This window comes from Neofelis nebulosa, chromosome 10 (genome assembly GCF_028018385.1).
Source record: "Neofelis nebulosa isolate mNeoNeb1 chromosome 10, mNeoNeb1.pri, whole genome shotgun sequence".
NCBI classification, from domain to species: Eukaryota; Metazoa; Chordata; class Mammalia; order Carnivora; family Felidae; genus Neofelis; species Neofelis nebulosa.
Genome location: NC_080791.1, coordinates 109,849,262 through 109,872,565, shown reverse-complemented (window position 1 = coordinate 109,872,565; position 23,304 = coordinate 109,849,262). Strand labels below are relative to the sequence as shown.

The 23,304-nt window shown below is 46.9% G+C and overlaps 1 protein-coding gene and 1 pseudogene across 5 annotated transcripts in view; both read left to right on the top strand.

Annotated features, from left to right (window-relative positions):
- Positions 1 to 6,973, top strand: part of LOC131486705 (small ribosomal subunit protein eS25-like) — an 85,992-nt pseudogene extending 79,019 nt beyond the window's left edge.
- PC (pyruvate carboxylase) overlaps positions 1 to 23,304 on the top strand; it is a 102,398-nt gene that overhangs the window by 44,261 nt on the left and 34,833 nt on the right. The window contains exon 1 of one of the 5 annotated variants that reach the window (XM_058689778.1): positions 8,307 to 8,438. The exons of the other annotated variants lie outside the window; for them this stretch is intronic. Within the exon in view, the coding sequence (XP_058545761.1) occupies positions 8,436 to 8,438 (3 nt within the window). The 5' untranslated portion in view covers positions 8,307 to 8,435. Of the gene's footprint in view, positions 1 to 8,306; positions 8,439 to 23,304 lie in introns of those variants that run through there. 5 annotated transcript variants of the gene reach the window in all.

Sequence of the window (23,304 nt, the reverse complement as noted above, 5' to 3'; positions counted from 1 at the left end):
TTAGCATATGGTGCAGCAATGATTTCAGGACTAGATTCCTTAATGCCCCTTACCCATTTAGCCCATCTCCCCTCTCACAACCCCTCCAGCAACCCTCTGTTTGTTCTCTATATTTAAGAGTCTCTTATATTTTGTCCCCCTCCCTGTTTTTATATTACTTTTTAAAAAAAATTTTTTTTAACGTTTATTTATTTTTGAGAGAGAGAGAGAAAAAGAGAGACAGAGCACTAGTGGGAGAGGGGCAGAGAGAGAGGGAGACACAGAATTCAAAGCAGACTCCAGGCTCTGAGCTGTCAGCACAGAGCTCGATGCGGGGCTCGAACCCACGAACTATGAGATCATGATCTGAGCCGAAGTTGGATGCTCAATTGACTAAGCCACCCAGGTGCCCTATATTATTTTTGCTTCCCTTCCCTTATGTTCATCTGTTTTGTATCTTAAATTCCTCATATGAGTGAAGTCATATGATATTTGTCTTTCTCTGACTAATTTTGCTTAGCATAATACCCTCCAGTTCCATCCATGTAGTTGCAAATGGCAAGATTTCATTCTTTTTGACTGCCGAGTAATACTCCATTGTATACATATATACCACATCTTCTTTATCCATTCATCCGTCGATGGACATTTGGGCTCTTTCCATACTTTGGCTATTCGATAGTGCTGCTATAAACATTGGCGTGCATGTGCCCCTTCCAAAACAGCATACCTGTATCCCTTGGATAAATACCTAATAGTGCAATTGCTGGGTCATAGGTTAGTTCTATTTTTAATTTGTTGAGGAACCTCCACACTGTTTTCCAGAGTGGCTGCACCAGTTTGCATTTCCACCAGCAGTGCAAAAGAGATCCTATCTCTCTGCATCCTCGCCAACATCTGTTGTTGCTTGAGTTGTTAATGTTAGCCATTCTGACAGATGTGAGGTGGTATCTCATTGTGGTTTTGATTTGTCTCTCCCTGATGATGAGTGATGTTGAGCATTTTTTCATGTGTCGGTTGGCCATCTGGATGTCTTCTTTGGAGAAGTGTCTATTCATGTCTTTTGCCCATTTCTTCTCTGGATTATTTGTTTTTTTGGGTGTTGAGTTTGATAAGTTCTGTATAGATTTTTGGATACTAACCCTTTATCTGATATGTCGTTTGCAAATAAATATCTTCTCCCATTCCGTCGGTTGCCTTTTAGTTTCTCTGATTGTTTCCTTCGTTGTGCAGAAGCTTTTTATTTTGATGAGGTCCCAGTAGTTCATTTTTGCTTTTGTTTCCCTTGCCTCCGGAGATGTGTGGAGTAAGAAGTTGCTGCAGGCAAGATCAAAGAGGTTTTTGCCTGCTTTCTCCCCGAGGATTTTGATGGCTTCCTGTCTTACATTGAGGTTTTCATCTATTTTGAGTTTATTTTTGTGTATGGTTTAAGAAAGTGGTCCAGGTTCATTTTTCTGCATGTCGCTGTCCAGTTTTCCCAGCACCATTTGCTGAAGAGACTGTATTTATTTTCATTCCATTGGATATTCTTTCATGCTTTGTCAAAGATTATTTGGCCATACGTTTGTGGGCCCATTTCTGGGTTCTCTATTCTCTTCCATGGATCTGAGTGTGTTTTTGTGCCAGTACCATACTGTCTTGATGATTACAGCTTTGTAGTACAGCTTGAAGTCCATAAAATTCACCCTTTTAAAGTGCGTGCTTCAGTGGTTTTAGTATATTGAGTATTGTGTAACCAACACCACTGTTCCAGAACATATTCATCACACCAGAAGGAAACCCTGTGCCCATCAGAAGTCATTCTGTGACCCCCCAGCCCCTGGCAACCACTAATCTACCTTCTGTCTCTGGGGGTTTGCCTCTTCTAGACATTTCATATAAATGGAATCATATAATATGTGGCCTTTTGTCTCCGGCTTTTTAAAATTTGGATGTTTTCAAGATTCACTCACTTTGTCACAAGTAATAGTACTTCATTTTTTCTTTGGCTAAATAATATTCCATTGTAAGGATGGATATACCACATTTTGTTTATCCATTCACCAGTTGGACATTTGGGTTGTTTCCACTTTTTGGTTATTATGAACAATGCCATTGTGCTTATTTGTATATATGTTTTGTGTAGACGTGTCTTTTCATTTTTCTTGTATATGTATCTAATAGCTGGGTCATGCGGTAACTCTGTATTTAATCATTTGAAGAACTCCACGGTTTTCCAAAGTGGCTGCACCATTTTCTGTTCCCACCAGCAGTGTATGAGGGTCCTGATTTCTCTGTATCATCACCAATACTTGTTATTGTCTGTCTTGTTGATTATAGCTGCCATAGTGGGTAGGAAGTAGTATCTCATTGTGGTTTTGATTTGCATTTCCCTAATGACTAATGATGTTGAGCATCTTTTCATGTACTTATTGGTCATTTGTATGTCTTCTTTGGAGAAATGTCTGTTCAAATCTTCTGCCCATTTTTGTGAAGTTGTTTGTATTTTTGAGTTGTAAATTTTTTTTTTTAATGAATATTCTGGATATTAGACCCTGATAAGATTATATGATTTGGAAAAATTTTCTCCCACTCTATGGGGTTGTCACTTCTCCTTCTTAGTGTCTTTGGGAGCACAAAAGTTTTTATTTTGATGGAGCCAGTTTATTTCTGTTTTCTTTGGTTGCTTGTACTTATTCTGTTATAGCTAAGAAACAAAGGCCACAGAGATTTATATTTTATTCTAACAGTTTTATAGTTTTAGCCCTTACATTTAAGTCTGATCCATTTTGTGTCTATAAATGGTGTGAGGTAGGGGTCTGACTTCATTCTTTTGCTTATGAATATATCCACTGTTACAGCACCATTTGTTGAGTTGTTTTGTACCCTGCTGAAGATCAGTTGACTGTAAATATGAGGGTCTTATGGGCTCTTAAATCTATTCCATTCATCTATGTGTCCCCTATCCCAGTCCCACACTATCTTGTTTACTATGGCTTTGTAATACGTTTTGGAATTGGCAAGTGTGAATCCTTCAACTGTGTTCTTTTTCAAGATTCTTTTGGCTGTTCTGCTTCCTTTGCATTCTGTATGTATTTTAGAATCACCTTGTCAATTTCTGCAACTAAAGTAAGCTGCAGGTTTTGACAGGGCTTGCATTGAGTCAGTTTGGGGAGTATTCCATCTTAGCAGTGTTAAGTCTCTGATCCATGAACATGAGGCGTTTTGTTGTTGTTGTTTAGGTCTTCACATTTTTTCAGTGATATTTTGTAGTTTTCAGTGTACCAGTCTTGCACTTCTTTTGTTATATTTGTTCCTCACTGTTTTATTCTTTTTGATGCTTGTCTTACTATATACATTGACTTAACTTTGTCGTTTAACCCTCCTGCCGACTCTCTCCTCAACTAGACCAAGTCTCCATAGGGCCTGGCGCTTTGGTAGCACAGTGCACTGCAGTAGAGATTTCTTGTTTATTTTTTGTTCACACTGTTCTTGTGAAGAAGGACTGGTCTTACTGTCTCTGGCCTAGTAGTTGAAGAAACTGCAGCCTGGAGTGCACGGTGACTTGCCTCTTGGCACAGCACTGATCAGTGGTAGCAGAGGTAGGACCAGGATTTTTCTGATACACGGTCCAGTTCCCTTTCCAGGCATCATCCTGTACGGCACTGACACTGTTCCTGCCCCCTACCCCCTACCCCCTCCACTTGTGTTTGTGTTTCTACCTTTTATATTGAGCCCCAGAGTGTGAGGGGAAGAGAGAAGGATTAAGGCTGCTATCACAAGGGCTGACCATTGGGGTTACTTTTGTGGGCAGCTCTAATGTGCCAGACTCTCCTAGGTATTTCCAAAATACGTGACCTAGTTAAGTTCTCAGAGAAGCTCTACAAGATGACTCAGATCACTCTGCATTTTATAGACCAGGAGAGGAAAGTTCAAAGGGTCATGTAAACTCCCAAATCAAAGAGTGAGTTATACATTGAACACCGTTCCCAAAGCTCCAGTTGTGGTACTGAAAGAGGGAGTTGTGGGGAGGACGAAGGGAATGGGGCTGTCTTAGAAATTGTGAAGCTCATTAACACCAGGGTTGAATTGGATCAGTCCAGAAGCATTTGCTCATTGGCCTGGAGCTGCTGTCAAAACGAGTGGCTTGCTGCTTCTTTCTGGGGGTGACTCTCTCCCTCTGTTTCTTCAGAGCACCTAGCATCATTTTCATTACCCAGTGGACATTCCTTACAAGCTTTTGAATGAAGGAAAGACATTCTACCTTCCTGCTTTGCTTCATAGAAGTGGTAGAACCTTAATGCCTCTGGGGCTGGATTTGGGGTGATATAGAAGAATGGGGGACCAAGGCCATTAGAGGGGTCCAGCTGCCCTGGTGGTGTGGGACAGATGCAAGATCTGCCTCTTGTCTGCCACGTCTCCACCCCCAGAGCAGAGCACAGACAGAGGTAGTTCCATCTTGGAGTTGCTGAATCTGGTCTGTCACACCCAGGGTCTACACTGTTGTTTCCACATCTGAGTGACCCATGAACCAGAACAGCAGTGAATATCTTTGCCATTGGTTTAACTGAGTCAGACCCTGACTCCTTACCCCCCCACTTCTGTTCTTCTAAAACAAAACAAAACAAAACAAAACAAAACAAAACAAAACACCCTAACTATGAAATAATAGTAACTGGTGGCCTTGGCAGTGTTTTACAATCATATAGAAAGTTAATTGCTGCAGTTTTTGATGCTGGATGTTCTGCTTAGATTGAAAGCCGTGGCACAGATGATTATGTTTCGCTGTGATGCAGTGAGCTCGTCTTCCTCCCCAGCCTTGTTCTGGCACCTGCCGCCCCAGCCACGCCAAGCTGTGCATGGCTTGTGAACACGCAAAGCCAGGTGGTGTCCCCGTCACATGGCTCCCTCTTCCTGGATGCTTGCCCTTCCTCCTTTCCCTCCAGACCACCTGTCCCTCTCCTCATCTTTCAGGCTACCTTCTGTGATGCCCTTCTGGGTACTCCATTCCCCCTTCACCTACCCCTAGCTTAGACCTGACACCTGCTTCTTAGGCCCTCACCCTCCCTACTTATTTCTATATGACAGCACCCGCCATACTTCGCTTACTTTTCTTTATTGAGGGATAATTGACATACTACTTTCAAGGGTACAGGGAAATGATTCAATGTTTGTATGTATTGTGAAGTGATCACAGTAAGTCTGGTTAATATCCATAGTTACACATTTGTTTTTCTTGTGATGAGAACTTTCAAGATCTACTCTCTTAGCAACTTTCACATATACAATGCAATTTACTGTAGTCACCGTGCTGAGCAATTCATTTCACTTCTTTACATGTCTAGTGTCTTCCCTGGCCCTGAATGCCTTGAGGGCAAGGACCACTCCTCAGTCCCTCAGGCGTTTTATGTCCCCACTGCTGGTAGAGACATCTAGGCAGGCTGTGCTGGGCTCAACAGAAAACATGGTGCCACCATTGCCGCCGGTGGTGATATTTTTGGTCCTGTGAAATGCTCACTGCAGGCAGAGCTGAGTAAGACATGGGCCGCGTCTCAAGCAGCTTCTATCTGGAGGAGCAGGAACACCTGTGAGGGTTACTGTTCTGCCTGATCTGCATGTGCTAGAAATGAAGCATGAGCAGAGGCAGCTGGAGAAGTGTCCCGTGGGGAGTGGCATCAGTGCCACTGGAAGTTTTCCCCAGTCTCCTCTGACCGACCCTAGATGGGCCCAGGTCTTCTCAGTTCCTCTCAGAATGCAGGACTCTGCTCCTGGGACTATTCCCACTCAAAGCTAGGTGGCTTACTTCCTGGATCTCGTCCCAGACCTGGGTGCTGTGGGAAGAAAAGTACAGATTTCATAGCACCTCTGTGATGCCAGCGGGTGTCTGGGAGAAGATTACAGGGAGAGGTGGGTACGTACCCAGCCATCTAACGGAGCCTCTTCAACCACCAGCCTTTCCCCTTAACCCTCGTCCTTCTTGAGTTCTTCGATGCTGGAAGATTAACACAAGTTGGAGAAACAGTAGAATGTTAGGATATGTTTCTCCTTTCTGTCTGCCCACCTCTCTCATGAAGAAGGTTCTACTTCTGTGAGAAAAACTGGGAACAGTTGGAAATAGAAACTGGCTATTCATAATCTGATCCATTGAGCCTTCGCAAACAGCCCTGCAAGGTATGTGTTGTTGATGCCCATTTTACAAATGACAGAATTGAGACTTGGAGGCTAAGGGACTCACCCAGGGTCACACAGCAGAGTTAAGACCCAAGCCCAGGTCCTTCTCACCGTGAAGCCCTGTTCTTGTCTTATGCCTGGTTATCCTCGTGAGCAGCAGAGACCACCCATCTCTGAACCCATGTTGCCAGCATATCCAGAGCATTGGTGAAGGGATTCCCATCTTTCCTGATTTTGGTCACTTCATGTCCAGGGGTACTTGCCCAGGGTCTGTGCCTTTTCCTAAGTAGCCTCGGACTGTCCGGTCCTTCTCGGACCTGTTTCTGTACTTGTGTTGAGAGGGTCTCAGTTCCCCTCTGTTGATGGGGATAAATGTCCCTGTCCTGTCTTCTCCGTGGTCTAAGGAGATTGAAGTAAGGTATGTGAAGCACTGGACTATGATCTCATGCTGTAGAAATGTTCTTCAGACCAGTCTCGCTGCTGGCCCTGCCCCTGGATGAGGCCGAGGCCTGTGTGCCAGCCTGATGCCAACTCTTGCCTCCGGCTGATCCTCTCAGCAGTTCATCGGCCAGACGGCAGTGTCAAGGTGGATGTGGGAGTCGTGGCACTGCTCCGCCTCCAGCCGGGGAAGCGGCACCGGGTGCCTGTCCCAATGCCGGGGAAGGATGAGGCCTGTCTCGGCTCGGAAGCCAGAGTGCTGTACGCAGGGAGCCTCTGCCGGTTTCTCGCCTCGGCATTCCAGCCGACCCTCTACTCTTACTGTTCCTGGGCAGGGCCCCTCCGGAGTGTCACTGGCCTCCTCTTCCGGGATCTGCAGCTGCCTGCCTTTGTCAGGGTTTATTAGTGGTTAACACCCCTCCTTGGAAGCAGAACGCTGCTTGTTGTCGGCTCTGGAGAAAGATGGGCACAAGGTGGGAACAGAGTACCTGTGCAGGGTTGAAGTCCTGGATCCCAGAGGAGTGAGCAGGTTCCCTCCCACAATGAGTTTGCATTTAACTCGTAGGTCTCCCAGAGACTCCTGACATTCGGACTTCCTCCTGACTTAGAACCTCTGCCCAGAGCAGGTGCACCCACATTTCATTAGCAGGACCATCCCTGGATTATCCCTCCTCCTTCTCTGGATGCCCCCTGCCCTGGCAGAGAGCAAGAACTCAGAAGCAGAGAAGGCCTCTCTGACTTATTAACCTTGGGTTCAGGGAGCTAAGCAAAGATAGAGATGTGCATTATTGACTGTGCTTCCTCCAAGAACTCTTGTCTGAGCTCAGCCTGGGCTGGTTTTTGTTTTGGTGGTATGGGGTGGCATCAGGGGGTAGGAGCTGTATCCCTATTCAGGACTGGAGAGGTCGTGGGGATAACACTGTGTTAAATGCATCGATCTGAGTGGGTTTAATAGTATGTTCAAGCATTTAAAAACCTTGCTAATGAAGTCAGACCAGGCCAAGAGCCCATAAGAGCCGCTAGGTAACATGTGCCCTTGTGAGGAATCCTGTCTCCTGGCCCCAGAGGAGAAAGGACCAGGGTGTCTCCAGATCCCAGGGGGGCAACTTGAGACTTAGGTCTCAGCAAGAGGAAGAAGACATCAAACTCCTCATTTTTTCTTCTCCTGTCAGATCCTCTGCTCCTTTCCTTTCTTTTTTTTTCTTTTCTTTTCCTTTTCTTTCTTTTTTTTTTTAGTGTTTATTTTTGAGAGAGATAGAACATGGGGGGGTGGGGAGAGGCAGAGAGAAGGGGACAGAAGAGCAGGGGGCGGGGGGCAGAGAGAGAAGGGGACAGAAGATCCGAAGCAGGCTCTGCGCCACAGACAGCAGATAGCCCAACGCGGGGCTTGAACTCACAAACCATGAAATCATGACCTGAGGCGAAGTCAGATGCTTAACTGACTGAACCACCCAGGCACCCTTCTCTGCTCCTTTTCTTAGGCCAGAAGCTCTCTCATCTGGCTGACTCTCCTATCCCTGGCTTTCTTTCCTTTGTAAAAGCCAAACACCACTGCCCTTTAATCCTTCCGCTAATCTGTAGGCAGTGGTTTTGACTGCCCTCTCCCAGCTCACCCCTGACCTGGTTTTGTTTTCTCCCTTCCCTCAAACAGGCTGTTCAAGGTCAACTCCTGGGCCAGAGATTGGCTCTCTCCTCTGAGCTGTAGGGAGGGGATAATTCTAGAGAGTCATTGACAGAGGCTTAACCTAGAACGTCAATTATAAACAGGCGGCGTCAATTATAAACAGGCGGCGGGTTGAGGGCCCAGATTTGGGTATTCCAGTACCAGGAATGCCGTGGCCTCCCTAGGGCTCTGCAGACCACCTGTAATGGTAAGAGGACCACCTCTCAGCGGTCATAGGCACACTGTCCCGGGTGGGGCTGTGTACACACTGTGGTCATTGTTTCTCTTCCCTTTGGAACTTGCTACTTAGGAAAGAAGAGGGCAGAGGGATTCTGGGAACAGTCCTTAGAGACAAGAATCCAGGGGAAGGGTGGGCTGGATCATTGCTCATAGGCCTGTGGGGACAGCTCTGGAAAGGAATGGACAAAACCGAGGAGCCCAAAGTGGGCAAACCCTATTTGACAGTGGAAATGGGTTCTGCCTGAGAACTTGGGGATAGAGGAAGATGGGCCTAGGGGCTCTGAGCTCTGGGCCCGAGTGCCTTTGTGTGGTGGTGATATCTGGGGGAAAGGCCCTGTGGTTCCCTTGACTGGGGTCCCTTGTGGAAATGGTGAAGCGGCAAGTGGTCAGGAGAAGGGTCTGCTCTTAGTACAGCACCAGATCAGGGGCCCAGGGGTCTACACGTGCTGTGCCCCAGTTCCTTGGCCAGTTTCGGCCTTGACGAAATGCTCTGGAGCTGCAGAACAGGGAGGCCTGGCTCTCCTTCAGGAATCTGAAATGGAAGGGCCAAGATCAGTTCTCTTCAAGAGCTGAGTTTGTGATTACGTTCTAGACAGCAGTGAAGAGAAAGCATGTAACTACCCACATTTTGGGAGAACAGATTTCTGGCATTTGAGCAGGACCCACTGCTCAGATCCAAAGGGAGACAACTTTTGCTTAGAAGAAAACCTTTCCCTCGGTTCAGGAGGAGGAGAAACTCAGGCCTGAAATGGCTTCTGGTTATCTTCCACTGCAAACAAGCCAGATTCCTCCAGGTCCGGATAAGAATTCAAGAAGGGAGGGGTGCCTGGGTGGCTCAGACAGTTAAGCATTTGACTCTTGATTTCAGCTTAGGTCATGATCTCATGGTGAGATCAAGCCCATTTCCTGGTCTGTCAGCATGGAGCCTGCCTCGGATTCTCTCTCTCTCTCTCTCTCTCTCTCTCTCTCTCTCTCTCAAAATAAATAAACATTAAAAAAAAAATTCAAGAAGGGAGTAACAGGTTGAGTGTGTGTGTGTGTGTGTGTGTGTGTGTGTGTGTGTGTGGTTTGAGGAACAGGTGAGAAGGAGGACTTACTTTTCCCTTTGCTTTGTCCCAAACTTACCAGAGCAAAATTGGTAAGAAATGTGCCTTTTCTCCTCGTGTTCTGGACCAGGGATGGAGGGATGTGGCTTCTATGACTTTATTCTCTGTTGGGTGACTCAAAAGGATTCCTGTCATCAGGAGGAAGTCTGAGGCAAGAAGACAGTCAGTGCTTAATTTATCTGAGTGGCTGGGTCTGGAATGATCTCATTTGTGCCCTTGATCTCCTCCTGACTAGTAGGAAATAGTCAGTTTCATGCAGGCAGGGACCTCTTCTCTCTTGTTCAGCTGTATCTCCAGTGCCTAACAGTAGCTGGCATATTGCAAAGGCTCAATCAATATTGAGTGAGTGAAGGAATGAACAATTTTTCTCTGCTTATCATTTCACTAAACCTCTCCAGTTTCATCTTTTGTTGGTTCCTCACCTGATCAGCATCTACTTGGTATCACCCGACCCTGACTCTAAACTAATCAGGCAAGACCATGCTTACAGGGAAAGTCTGATTGGCCCTGCCTGTCACCACTGGTCCATGCTGGGCAGGTGCTGATGTCCTGTGGGCCAGGTGCCACCACCCACTGGGGCCTCTGGAATGGGTTCTTCCTCTGAACCCAGATCAAGCCCCTCCTCCATGACACTTAGCTGTCCTCAACCGTTTAACTCTTCCCCCATCTCCCTTTTATCTCCAAAATTCCTTTGCATATGCTGGCTGTTTAATATCCCTTATATTTCTTTAAGAAAATTTTTTTTAATGTTTATTTATTTTTGAGAGAGAGAGAGAGAGCAGGGGAGGGGCAGAGAGAGACACCCGATGCAGGGCTCGAACTCACGAACAGTGAGATCATGACCTGGGCCGAAGTTGGACACTCAACCGAGCCACCCAGGCACCCCAATCCCTTATATTTCAAATGCGCTAGTCTTGTCTCCTCACCAGATGGAAAAGAATTTTTTGAAAGGCTTTAAGATATCTGTTTGTTTGTTTGTTTGTTTGTTTATTTGAGAGACAGTGAGTGCACTCACTCACGTGAGCATGAGTGGGGACGTGAGCGTGAGTGGGGACGGGGCAGAGGGAGAGGGAGAGGGAGAGAGAATCCCAAGGAGGCTCTATGCCCAGTGCAGACCCCAATGAGAGGCTAGATCTCACTACTGTGAGATCATGACTTGAGCTGAAATCAAGAGTCGGCCACTTAACCGACTGAGCCTCCCAGGTGCCCCCAGAAAGTTCATTGAAGGCAGAGGCCATGTGTTAGCTTATCTTCTGTCTCTCAAGTATGTGTTATGGGCAGTGGGTGCTCAATAAACATTTGATGGCTCTGATTGTATGAAATCTAATCATAGCCCTTGGAGTATGTATTGAGGCTTAATAGTTTACAACACTGAAGGAGAATGGTCTGAGGTTTCATTTATGGCAGGTTGATTAATTGTCAATCCTCTGCGTTGCAATTGATGTTCCATTGATGGACTAACAGGTTCTGAGCCATTTTCTACTCATAATACTTCTGACAACAAATATATGGGTGGTTTTTTCTTCACACCAACTGGTTCTCCAGTTTTCTGTAGACACCAACTGGGAATCTTTCAACGCAATTCAGTTCTGACACTACCCAGAGTTAGCACAGACATCATGGGTGAATCGCTCAGTCGCACAAGACAGTATCCACCTGACACTAATTGTAGGACTTTTGCGATTGCCTTTTTGGACCTCTAACAAACTAGCGATAAGTTGGAGATGACTGTGATCCCCATCTCAGGTTTGGTGATTAAAAAGTTTTTTTTTAATGTTTATTCATTTTTTTGAGGGAAGGAGAGAGAGAGAGACAGACAGACACACACACACTAGGGGAGGGGCAGAGAGAGAGAGGGAGACCCAGAATCCGAAGCAGGCTCCAGGCTCCGAGCTGTCGGCACAGAGCCCGACGCGGGGCTCGAACTCACGACCCACGAGATCATGACCTGAGCCGAAGTCGGACATTTTAACCAACTGAGCTACCCAGGCACCCCATGGTTTGATAAGTTTTTAGAACTGTTCATGGGACTGAGAGAAGTGCTTTCCTTCCAGTTTATTGTAAAGGATCCAGTTGGACAGCCAGATTAGGACGGGTATAGGTGAAGTCTGGAAGAGTCCTGCGTGCAGGAGCCTCTGTCCGCATGGATTGGGGTGCACCATCCTCTTGGCGTGTGTGGATGCGTTCACCATCCTGGAAGCTCCCTGAACCTCCTTGTTTAGAGGTTGGTTTTTTTCCCTCTCAAATGTTTATTCATTTTTGAGAGACCGAGATAGAGAGGAAGCAGGGGAGGAGCAGAGAGAGGGGGAGACAGAATCCCAAGCGAGCTCCACACCGTCAGCACAGAACCCCATGTGGGGCTCGAAAGTTGCAGCTTTCTACTCAGATGGTTTGTTCCCAGAGCTATCTAGAGGCTCCTCAGGAGCCCCTTCGTTAGCATCAGCTCAGATGCCTTTGAAAGGGGGTTGTTATGAATAAGAAAAGTTGTTCTGGACTCCCCTACCACTCAGGAAATTCCAAGGGTTTTGGGTACTCTGTGCCTGGAGTCAGGGAGGAAAACCAAATCCTGTAGTTCCTCCGTCACTCTATCACATGAGTGCAGAGAGGTGGAGTGATCCTCAAGGTCATTCGACCAGATGGTGGCAAAGCTGGAATTTGAACCTGACTTTTCTGACTAAGACTTCGCCCTTTCCATGGAATCACAGCAGCATCTGGCCCCCACCTGCACCTTGTCTAGGCTTCTCTTGCCCTGCAGAGAGGGAGGTTCCTGCCAGACCTCACCGCCCCCCACCCAGGACCCCGGCTGCTTTTCCCTCTACCCTTCCAGCTCCTGGGACTGTTGACACAGTGTGTTGTATGAAAGAACACGGTGGCGTCAGCAGCAGCAAGGAGTGCAAGAAGTGATGTGGGTCAGCAGACGGGGCTTTCCTTATCTATTAAATGAAGATGGGGCACCCGGGTGGCTCAGTCGGCTAAGCATCTGGCTCTGGATCTTGGCTTGGGGTCATGATCTCACAGTTTGTGGGTTTGAGCCCCCATTGGGTTCTGTGCTGAGGGTGTAGAGCCTGCTTGGGATTCTTCCTCTCTCCCTCTCTCTGCCCCTCCCCCATTCCATCTGTCTGTCTGTCTGTCTGTCTGTCTCTCTCTCTGTCCCTCCCCCATTCGTTCTGTCTCTCTTTCTCTCTCAAAATAAATAAAACTTTAAAAAAATAAACAAAATGAAGGTAACGCCTGCCCTTCCTACTAGGCAAGGTTGATGTTAGTAGCAAATGGCAGTGTCTTTTAAAGTATCTTGGGATGCTAGGGTGGCTCAGTTGGTTAAGCGACCGACTTTGGCTCAGGTCATAATCTCATGTTTTGTGAGTTCAAGCCCCACATCAGGCTCTCTGCTGTCAGCACGGAGCCTACTTTGGATTCTCTGTCTCCCTCTCTCTCTCTCTCTCAAATAAATAAACATTTAAAAAAACGAAACAAAACAAAAAATACTTACTGGACTCTTAACTTAAAAATAAATAAATAAATAAATAAATAAATAAATAGTACCTTATAAACTGCAGAGAGCCAGAAGTATATTGTTGTTAAATATAGTATACAAGTTACAGGTCAATAAAACTGCCAAACGCAACAATACCCACCTTATAAGTGTTGGGGGATGACCTAGTGCAGGGCCTGGCACTTTACAGACACTTACAGCCATTATTATTGTTTCTACAACTATTGTAACACATGACCTCTTCCCTCAGATGGAGGGTGGCAACACTGAGGAGACGGCTTGGAGTAGGTAGCTTTCGGGTTGGGACTGAGAAGATGGGAAAGGCAGTCTGCCGCCTGGGTCTTTCCTAATTCACTTACTACCTCAGGTCCCAAAAGCCTGGTTCCCACAAAGCCTGAAGTTCTCGCCTGGGATGCTGCCCTCAACACTGGGGAGAAACTGTTGTATTCAGACGAACATGCCAGCAGAGCAGAAAAGGGAGTCTTGACAAGTTAGAACCTGCCCAGTAGGGTAGGGGTTGGAGCTCCTGGCAGGCACCCTGTTATCCCCTCCCCTGCCGTCACCTCCCCTGCCTTCCCCTCCTCCCTGGGTGTGCAGGGCAGGGTAAAGGCCACTGTGAGCATGGGAGCCTCTGGTTATTTCTGAGGAACTCCAGAACACCCTAGGGAAAGTTTCTCTTCCACTCAGTTGGGTGCTCAGTCCACTGATGGGGAGCTTGACCGTGATGAGGCACAGTTAACCTGTGAGGGAAAGTGTGGTAGAGGGGGTGGCCCAGATGTGACACTGAGCCAGCTAGAGAGAGGAGGCAGCCCTTCACACGGTGATGGAATGCCGAGGTGTGGCCAGGGCAAGTGTGATGGTTGAGGAAGGGTAGTTGGGGGTCAAGAGGCAAGAAGGGGAGAGGATGGTGTCCACAGGGGGCTCCTGGGAATTAAGGCCAGGAGTGAGGCACCATTTGGGATGACGGGCGGACTGGACTGTGGGTGCCTTTGGGCTTTGAAACCATGACCAAGCTATTTGTCTTGAGTTTCTGTTTCTTTACTTACAAAGCTGGGGCTGTAACCCTCCAGATAAGGTTTTGGGTGACTAAATGAGATGGTGTGCAGCACGTAGCCCGTGCGAACGTTATCAGTGCTTCTGACATCCTGCCACATGGCTGTGGTCATTAGGATAAAACCAACAATATTGCTCTGTATGTTAACTAACTTCATTTAAGTAAAAAGGTAAAACCAACAATAGTGGATGCCTAGGACTCTATCTTGGAAAAGCCTCTCGTCCAGTTTTTGTGCTTAAATTCCAAAGCAGAGGGTGAAAGGTCAGATCAGGGGGCTGCAAAGATATGTTTTCCTGGATCAAGAATAGGGAGAATAAGCAGCAGCAGCCATGGTCAAGGTCATATCCTATGTGAGTTGCTTTTTACTTCCTTCCTTCTGGACACTGAAGCACTTTGCCATTGAGTTTCCTCACTGTCTCCTTGGCTCATGGACTGGGCACTTATGTGATCAGTTTACCCAGAAAACCAAGTTGTCTGAGCCAGGTTCTACCCCTTCCTCCCAGAGGGATGCTTGGGGCGTGGTATCTAGCAGAATAGCAGTAAAGCCTGGCCAGGAATGGTTGAGGTCACACACTGATTCTGAGAAACTGAATTAATCAGGCAAGGCAAATCAGGCACCAAACCAGGGGAATTGAGGCACCCAGAACAGACAGCAGTGGGAAGCCATCACTTCCACAAGGCTTGACAGGGTCGGGAGAGGAAATAGTGCTTCCTCTAGACTTCAGGGAGGGTTGGCAGCATGGAGGCAGGAATGCCCAGCAGGGACTGTCATAGTGGCAGGATGCACCCAGTCAGGACTGTGGCACCCAAGCCCATAGAAAAGATATACCCATGCTGCCTCTCCTCCTGTGCTTCCCATTGGCTGAACCTGTGGGAAGCCACCCTGCAAAGGGAGCCCTTTCACACGTCACAGCTTCCCTAGGTGCAGGGCAGAGGGATGTGGGTAGGTGAGTGGAGAGTAACCAACCAGGAAGCCTCTCCTAAAGGCTAAATCTGTGTGGAAACATCCACTTAACAGACGTGACAAGCACAGGAATGAGGGCTCTGGCTTCCTCTGGGTCAGAAGAGCTGCTGCTTCCGGGAAGGGGCTATCTCCAAATCTAAATTAGTCACCAGTTTAAATTTGGTCATCAAAGGCAATTAGGAGAGAGAATGAAATGAAAGGCATCCAGATTGGAAAAAAAGAAGTATCTTTATTTGCGGCTGACACGATCTTGTATAGGAAAACCCAAGTAATCCACTCAGAATCTATTAAAATGAATAAAGGAGTTTAGCAGGGTTGCAGGACATAAGATCAACATATAAAAATCAATTGTATTTCTGTACAGTAGCAATGAACAAGTTGAAAATGAAAACAATTCCATATATAATAGCATCAAGAAGAATACAACTCTTAGGAATAAATTTAACAAAAAACGTGAAGTGTAAAACTTACAAGAGCCTAAAGCATTGTTGAAATAAATTTAAGGAAACCTAAATAAATGGACACACCATGTTCATGGATCAGAAGTGTTAATATTATTAAAATGGCAGTACTCCCCAAATTGTTCTAAAGATTCAGTGCAAAGTCTTTCACCATCCCAGCTGCCTTTCTTTGCAGAAATTGACACAATGGTCCTAAAATCCACATGGGAATGCAAGGGAAGCGGATATCCAAAAGAATCTTGAAAAAGAACACAAGTGGAGGACTCACACTTTGATTTCAAAACTTTGTACAAAGCTACTGTAATCAAGAGAGTGTGGCTGGCCTAAAGACACACATGTAGGTCAGTGGAATAGAATTGAGAACCCAGAAGTAAATTGTCACACTTAGAGTCAGTTCACTTTTGACAGGGGTGCCAAGACAATTTAATGGGGGAAAGAATAGCCTTTTCAACAAATGGTACAGGAACAACTGGATATCCACATGCAAAAGAACGAAGAACGAAATTGGACCCCTACCTCACACCACAGACAGAAATCAAAAAGGATCAAAGACTTGGATGCAAAAGCTAAAACTATAAAACTTTGAGAAGGAAACAATCATAAATCTTTGTGATGTTGAGGTAGGTAGTGGTTTCTAATCTACAACAGCAAAAGCACAAACAATAAAAAAAAAATTGACTGGACTTCCTCAATATTAAAAACTTCTGTGCAGCAAAGGACACTGTCACAAAAGCAAAAAGGTAACCCAAAGAATGGGAGAAAATTTTTGTAAATCTCATGTCTCAGAGGGAACTTGCATCTAGACCTTGTATCTAGAATATATAAAGAATTCTTACAACTCAATTGCAAAAAGACAAATAATCCAACTTAAGAATGGACAAGGGATCTGAGTAGACTTTTCTCCAAAGAAGATAGACAGATGGCCCATGAAAATATGCTCGGCATCATTAGCCATCAGGGAAATGTAAACCAAAACAATGAAATACTACTTCATACCCACTGGAATGGCTAACCAAAAAGACAGATAATAAGGCCTGGTGAGGATGTGGAGGAATTGGTAGACTATGAAATGGAGCAGCTGCTGTGGAAAAGTCTGGCAGTTAAACATAGAGTTACCATGTGAGCCAGCTAATACATGCCTGCCCAAGAGAGATGAAAACACACGTGCACCCAAACACTTGCTCCCAGATGTTCATAGCAGCTTTGTTCATAATAGCCAAAAGGTAGAAACAACGCAGATGTCCATCAACTAATGAGTGGATAAATAAAATGTGTTCTATCTATGCAACGGGACATTACGTGGCAATTCAAAGAAACGACGTACTGACTCCTGCTGCAACATGATGGCCCCTGAACCCCTTAGGCTGGGTGAAAGAAGCCAGTGACAAAGGACCTTGTTATTCCTTTTATATGAGATGTCCAGAATAGGCAAATCCATAGAGAGAGTCAGGTTAGTGATGGCCGAGAGGCTGGGGGAGCTGGGAGTCGGTGGGGGTGGGGTGGGGGTTGAACATGTTCTATAACTGATTGTGGTGATGGATGTGCAACTCCGTGTACTAAAAGCCATTGAATTGTACTACAGTGTGTGAACCATATGGTATGTGATTATTTATCTCCGTAAACTGTTGAATGCCACCCCCTCGCCCCCACCCACGACCTAGTCCCCTGTAGGCTAAGTCTGTGACTTAGGAAGCTCTTACCTGTTTTGTAACGGCCGGCGCTGGGCAGAGATGCCACCTGCATCGGCCACTGAGCTCTTGACCTCTTTTTCTGGGTCTCAGAGCATGGAAAGACCCCCTAGAAAATTTTAATTCCAACCCAGTTGCATTTTGGTTCAGGTGAACGGTTCTGGAACCCTGCTGTGAACCAGGCACCAAACAAACTGGGTACTCTCGTGAAAAACAGGGGCTGCGGATTTGGATGGGCTCGGTGATACTGAGCTGGCTATTCCTGTGGGTCTTTCCAAGGTGGATTTTTCTTATCAGTGAAGCGAGGGTCGACCCCCTGGGATTGTAGTGTGAATTAGGCGAACGAGAAGGGGCCTGGTATCCAGACGGCAGAAAATGAACCTCCCTCTGCTGCGCTGCTGGAGCAAGTGCAGAGACAAGTGACACCTGACCACAGAGAGCTTGAGGTCCAGCCTTAACCAGCACTAGCTAACTAGCGCCCGGTGAGAAGCAGCAGGAAGGGGACACCAGACATCCTCCTGGCTCAGCGGTGTGGGTGCGGAACCAAGAAGGGGCCGCGAGAGTAGGAGGATCCCCTCGTCACATGTTGCATTTACTTCGTATTGTGAATAATCAGTTACATGATGTGAAGTCACAAGGGTAAATGGTGAAAGATAAACCTTTTCCTCATCTCTCTTCCCTAGAGGCACCTGCTGGGGGGAATTCTAGGGTATTCTACCCGCAGCCGAGCAAATGTGTGTCTCTGTAGGAGAACTGCTGTCAGTGGGGCAGGTTTGACATAATTCCCCTGCTGGTGCTTGGGGACAGACGGCTCGGGCTAGGGTGTCACTCATGCCGCCTCTGTGCCTTGCAGTCACATTCGGCTAGGTTTGCCGTGGGGCCCACCAGTAGGAAAGCTGGCTCCACTTCCCCTTCAGGTCCCCTGGAGGGCGGGGTGCCCCCACGGAGGGGTCCTGCCAGGTCCTTGCCTTACCCAGCGCCCCTCTCTCCCCACGTACGTGCTCCCCGGGGTCTCCTGCCGCCTCTCGCTGCAGCTCCTGCCACCCTCGTGGGCCTGTCCGTGGCCTTGCTTGGGTGGAGCTCCTCCAAGGTAGCTTTCTGAGAAAAGAAGTGTCGAGCGCCAGGGAGAGTCAGGCGTGGCAGCCCCTGCCTTCATTTTACCTTCATAAGTAGTTGGTAGTTGAGCTGGATAAGGAGTTGGAAAAGGAAGTCATTTTTCCTTTGCAATTTTGAAGGATTGCTTTGTACTGTTCTGGCCTCCTGAGTTGCTGTTGAGAAATCCAAAACCTTGCTGATGTCTGATTCTCTGTGTCCTTTTTCCTTCTCCCCCTTTTCTGAAAGCTCCCAGGACCTGAAGTTTCACGACCTGCCTGGTGTGTGTCTGGGTTCATCCATCCTGTTGGCTCATGGCGTGTCCTTCTGTGTGGAGATGTTCTCTTGGACATCCAGGAGTTTCTTGAAATCTTTCATTTTTCCTCTGTTCTCTTGTTCTGACACTCCTGTCACTTGGCCCCTGGAGCACTTGGTCTGTCCCTTTTCACTCTTGGGTCTGTTTTCCATTTCTTTGTCTTTCTGCTTCCGTTTCTAGGAAGTCTCCTCTACCTTGGCTTCTTTCTGTTGATTCGTTTGTTCGTTTCTCCGGTCATATTTTTAATTTCCAAGAACTCTTTTTGCTGCCTGAATGGTTCTTTAACAATATGTGCGTAGTTGTCTGTTGATTTGCTGGTGTAATCTTTGATTTCTCTGAGGATATTATGGGTGTCTGTGTTTTTTCTTTCCTTTTTTTTTCCTTGCTCAGGCTGTTTCCTCCCAGTTGCTTTTTTTTGCTACTTTCCTTTGGTCTCTCCATTTGAAGGCCTCTGTCCTCAGCCGCCCGGTGACCTTTGGTGGCCTGCTCATGATTGTTAGCAGGGGCTGTTTGGTTTGGGCTTTGGGGGGGTGTGTCATTTGGGGGAGCAGGAAGGGGGGGGTAGGTTGTGTTCTAGAATAGTTGTTTGATGTGTACATCCAGTAGCTTTTATTTTAAGTCCTCACACTTCAACCTGCACGTGCCTATGTTGGTTAAGAAGAGAGGGAGGGGAAGAAAAGGCCTCAAGGATACGAACGAAGGAATCGGTCAAAACAAAAGAATAATTTTCATGTTGTTAAATGAGATTATCGAAAGAATTTTTATTTTGATATTCTCACAGGTTAATAGGTGTTGCAGAGTGGCTTCTGAACTTCACTTTTTTTTTTAATTTAAAAATTTTTTTTAAGTTTATTTTCTTTTTAAATTTTTTTTTTTCAATGTTTTTTATTTATTTTTGGGACAGAGAGACACAGAGCATGAACGGGGGAGGGGCAGAGAGAGAGGGAGACACAGAATTGGAAACAGGCTCCAGGCTCCGAGCTGTCAGCACAGAGCCCGACGCGGGGCTCGAACTCACAGACGCGAGATCGTGACCTGGCTGAAGTCGGCCACTTAACCGACTGCGCCACCCAGGCGCCCCTTTTTAAGTTTATTTTGAGAGAGCGAGTGAGCACGGGAGGGGCAGAGAGAGACAGAGAGAGAGAGAGAGAGAGGGAGAGAGAGAGAGAATCCCAAACAGGCTCTGCACCATCAGCGCAGAGCCCAGTGCGGAGCTAAATCTCACAAACCGTGAGATAATGACCTGAGCCGGAACCTCGGATGCTTAACTGACTGAACCCCCGAGGCGCCCCCGGTTTCTGAATTTCCTTAAGACGTGGAGAGAGTGCCAGATTCATTTCTTCCTTAGCTCACCCTCATGTTTTAACTGAATCAAGCCCTTGGACATCAGGCTTTTACAAATGAAAGAGGCCTCTTTATTTGAGTTCTGTAGCCAAAAGGGAAAATGGAGAAGGAGCGTCATTCTCTCAGCCACCCCCGCCTGTCTCTGCATCAAGGTGGCATACTTGGGCCATCTCGGTGCTCTTTCAGCGATGGCTCCGGGAGGGGAGAAGAGGGCCCTGATCGTCAAGGTTGCCGATTTCTGTGGTATACAGCTGCCCCCTGTGACTGACCGCAGCCTCCCAGTGCTATGCCACTGAGCACAGAGTTGGACAGAAGCAGAGGCGAGGAGCCAGCGGGCACGAGCAGGAGCGAGCCACACCTCCTGCGTGTGGCTCGTGGTGGGTTCTCGATGACGTGATGTGGCTGGGCAGGCGGACCCCGTTTCTCACGTTGTCTTGTTATAAGGAGGCTGTTGGCGTCGAGGCATGCTTCAGAGTGTCATCTCCATGAACAGCCTGCTTCGTGGAACAGCCCCGGCCCCGACCGGGCCTCGGCTGTCCTCTGGCTCTCCCTTCACGACCCCTCCCTTGCCACCTCCGTCCATCAGAAGCAGGTCCAGCCTCGCAGCCCAGCTTGTAGTACTGGAAGCGGACAGTTATAATAATAAAGACTGCTTATATACCAGGCACTGCTCTGAGACTTCACCAGCATTAACTCATTTGATCTTTGTAACAACCCTATGTGCCATTGCCATCGCTATGATAAGAAACTGATGGCCAGAGGTTAAGCAACTTGCCCAGAGTCAGTGAGCTTGGTGGAGCCCTGATCTGAACTCAGGCAGTTGGACCCCTGGCATCTTAACCAGTGTTATCCCTGCCCTCTGATGTGATGCCAGCATCTGAGAACTCTCTTGACATGTTTCTTTCCTCCTAAGACCCAGTCGGGCCCTCAGCACTGCTGGCTCGGTGGGGTGAAATACAAATAAAATACAGGATGCCCAGTTAGATCTAAATTTCAGGGAAACAACAAACAATTTTGTAGTATGCCCCAAATATTGCATGAAATACACTTATACTTTGAAAAAAATGCTATTTATCTGAAAATCAGATTTTAACTGAACAGCCACCCTCAGCTGGTTTTATGTTGGTTGAGAACTGAGTCGGGGGTGTGGGAGGGGATTGAAGTTCTCGGTCTTGCTGTTCGCTGGTTCTTTGGCCAGGTTGTGCTGAGGGCTCCATGTCTCTGATCTCTGGTACATTGTAACGTAAAACATACTTATTATCGAGACTCCAAACATGTTTAACTTTTGCTGTTTTTCCTCTAAAGAAAGAATATTAAGACAGCATTTTGTAGGCACGTGACAAAATACAGGTATAAAACTGTATGCTTCCCCATTTTCTGAGGACAGATGGTCGTAACAGAAGTTCAAGAAGTGTCGTACAGTCAGGCTAACATTTTGCTCTTCCAAAAGTCACGTGACCCAAACCAACTCATTCAGAAAACTGCCTGAGTTCTTTTAAAACTCTCTCAGAGGGAAATGCCACTGCTTTGTCTAGTCTGTATCTTTGGCCGCTCTGACTGGCCAGGCGTTTTTCTTAAAGTTGAGTATCGCTCATCTGTGGTGCAGCTTGGACTCATTACTCTGGTTCTTGGAGCAGCTGCTGCTCACAGGGAGTTTGGGTGTGAACAGGGAGTCCTGCCATCTGCAGAGTTGTCTTCCTGGGCTGCTACTCTTCCGGTTGTGCCTCCTGGAATGTGGTGTCCGGGCTTCTCAGCCTGGAGAGCCACAGTGCAAGAGCTAGTGGTCATTTCAGGCCTTGGCCGGGTCAGTGCATCAGGTTAGTGGGTGATACTGGGTCTCGACCACCTGCATATTGTAGCTGCCTGTGGCATGTTTCCACGGGGACTGTCCCAGCAAATGTAGGTGCTTCAGTCTCAGAGGAGGGAGGTGTTCCGTATCCACTTCAAGGCCAGTCTTTCACCTGTGCCACGGAACCCTTCCCTGAGCTTGCTCGTTTCTTACCGCCCACCCCACGTCCTCACTCTCTCCTCTTCCTAGAGCTTGCTAACTGCTCTGTCCTGCAGGAAGATAACTGCCACGTCTATAATAGAGAATGGATTCGTATCTAATGTATGTAAAGACTTATTACAACTCAGAGGAAGACAAGCAGTCCAGCAGAAAAAGGGGCAAATGATATGAACAGGCAATCCATAAAAGAAAAAGCCTAAAAATACGTCAGCAGTCTTGAGAAAATATCCGACTTGCCTAATAATCAGGGAAATGGTTTTCTGCCCGTGAGGTTGACAAAAATACAAGTCTGACAGTAGAAGACTTGGTAGAGATGTGGGGAAATAGAAATTCTGTTGTGCTTCTGGCAGCTGCATGAATTATTGGGACAACTGCTATGGAGAACTGTTTGGCAGTATCGATGTTTAGAAAGTGCCTGCAATCTGAGGCAGGAGTTCCAGTTCTAGCTGTGGGCCCTGGAGAAATTCCTGCGTGTTTTATATATGGATTCAGGGTTATTCATCTTTAACATTTCAATGGACATTATTATGGCTTTTTTCAAACATACATCAAAATGGAGCAAATAGTACAGTGAATTTCGGGTACCAGCCCCTCAGTTTCAATAGTGATCCGTTTGTCAATCTATACGTCACAGTTTTAATAGCTAACATTTGGAGACCACCCCTGTGTCCCTCATTTGGGGATAAGCTGTGGTACATATACTATTATACAGCTGTTAAAATTAATCATTTAGATCTGCTTGCACCAGTGTGGAAAGATTCCAAATAAGTTGGGTGAAAAAGGTGAGTTAAAAGATGACAGTGTATCATTTATGGAAAAATTAAAACACAAGTGTATGATCTGGGCACACATGTATCTAACCAGTGTAAAATCCACAAAGGGGAGCACCCCCCCCCCCAGCACCTGACTGGTAGCCCCTAGGGATCAGGGGAGGAGGAAAGGGGTGGGGGGCTAGATTGGAAGAACCTCAAAAGAAATTGCAGCTGTTCATAGAGTGTGCTTTTCCTCTTACTAAATTTAACCGTAATTTTATCAAAAGAACACATGTGGACACTTGGGAAAGTCAAATTGTGTCATGAGGCCTCTAAAACCCCCCTAAGTCCCCTGTCCGACCCGCCCTCCCGGATTGTCTTTCCAGAGACAAACCCTCTGCTCCTAGCTGCTTACACCCTGTCTGCACGGAGCATTTGACTCCGTGTGCTGAGCTGGGCTTCTGCCGTGGAAGATCCAGCTGGCTTTTACCACCCACCCAGCCCCCCCATGTGTACCCATTTTCCCCGTCTCCATTCCCAGCATGGTTAGGCGACC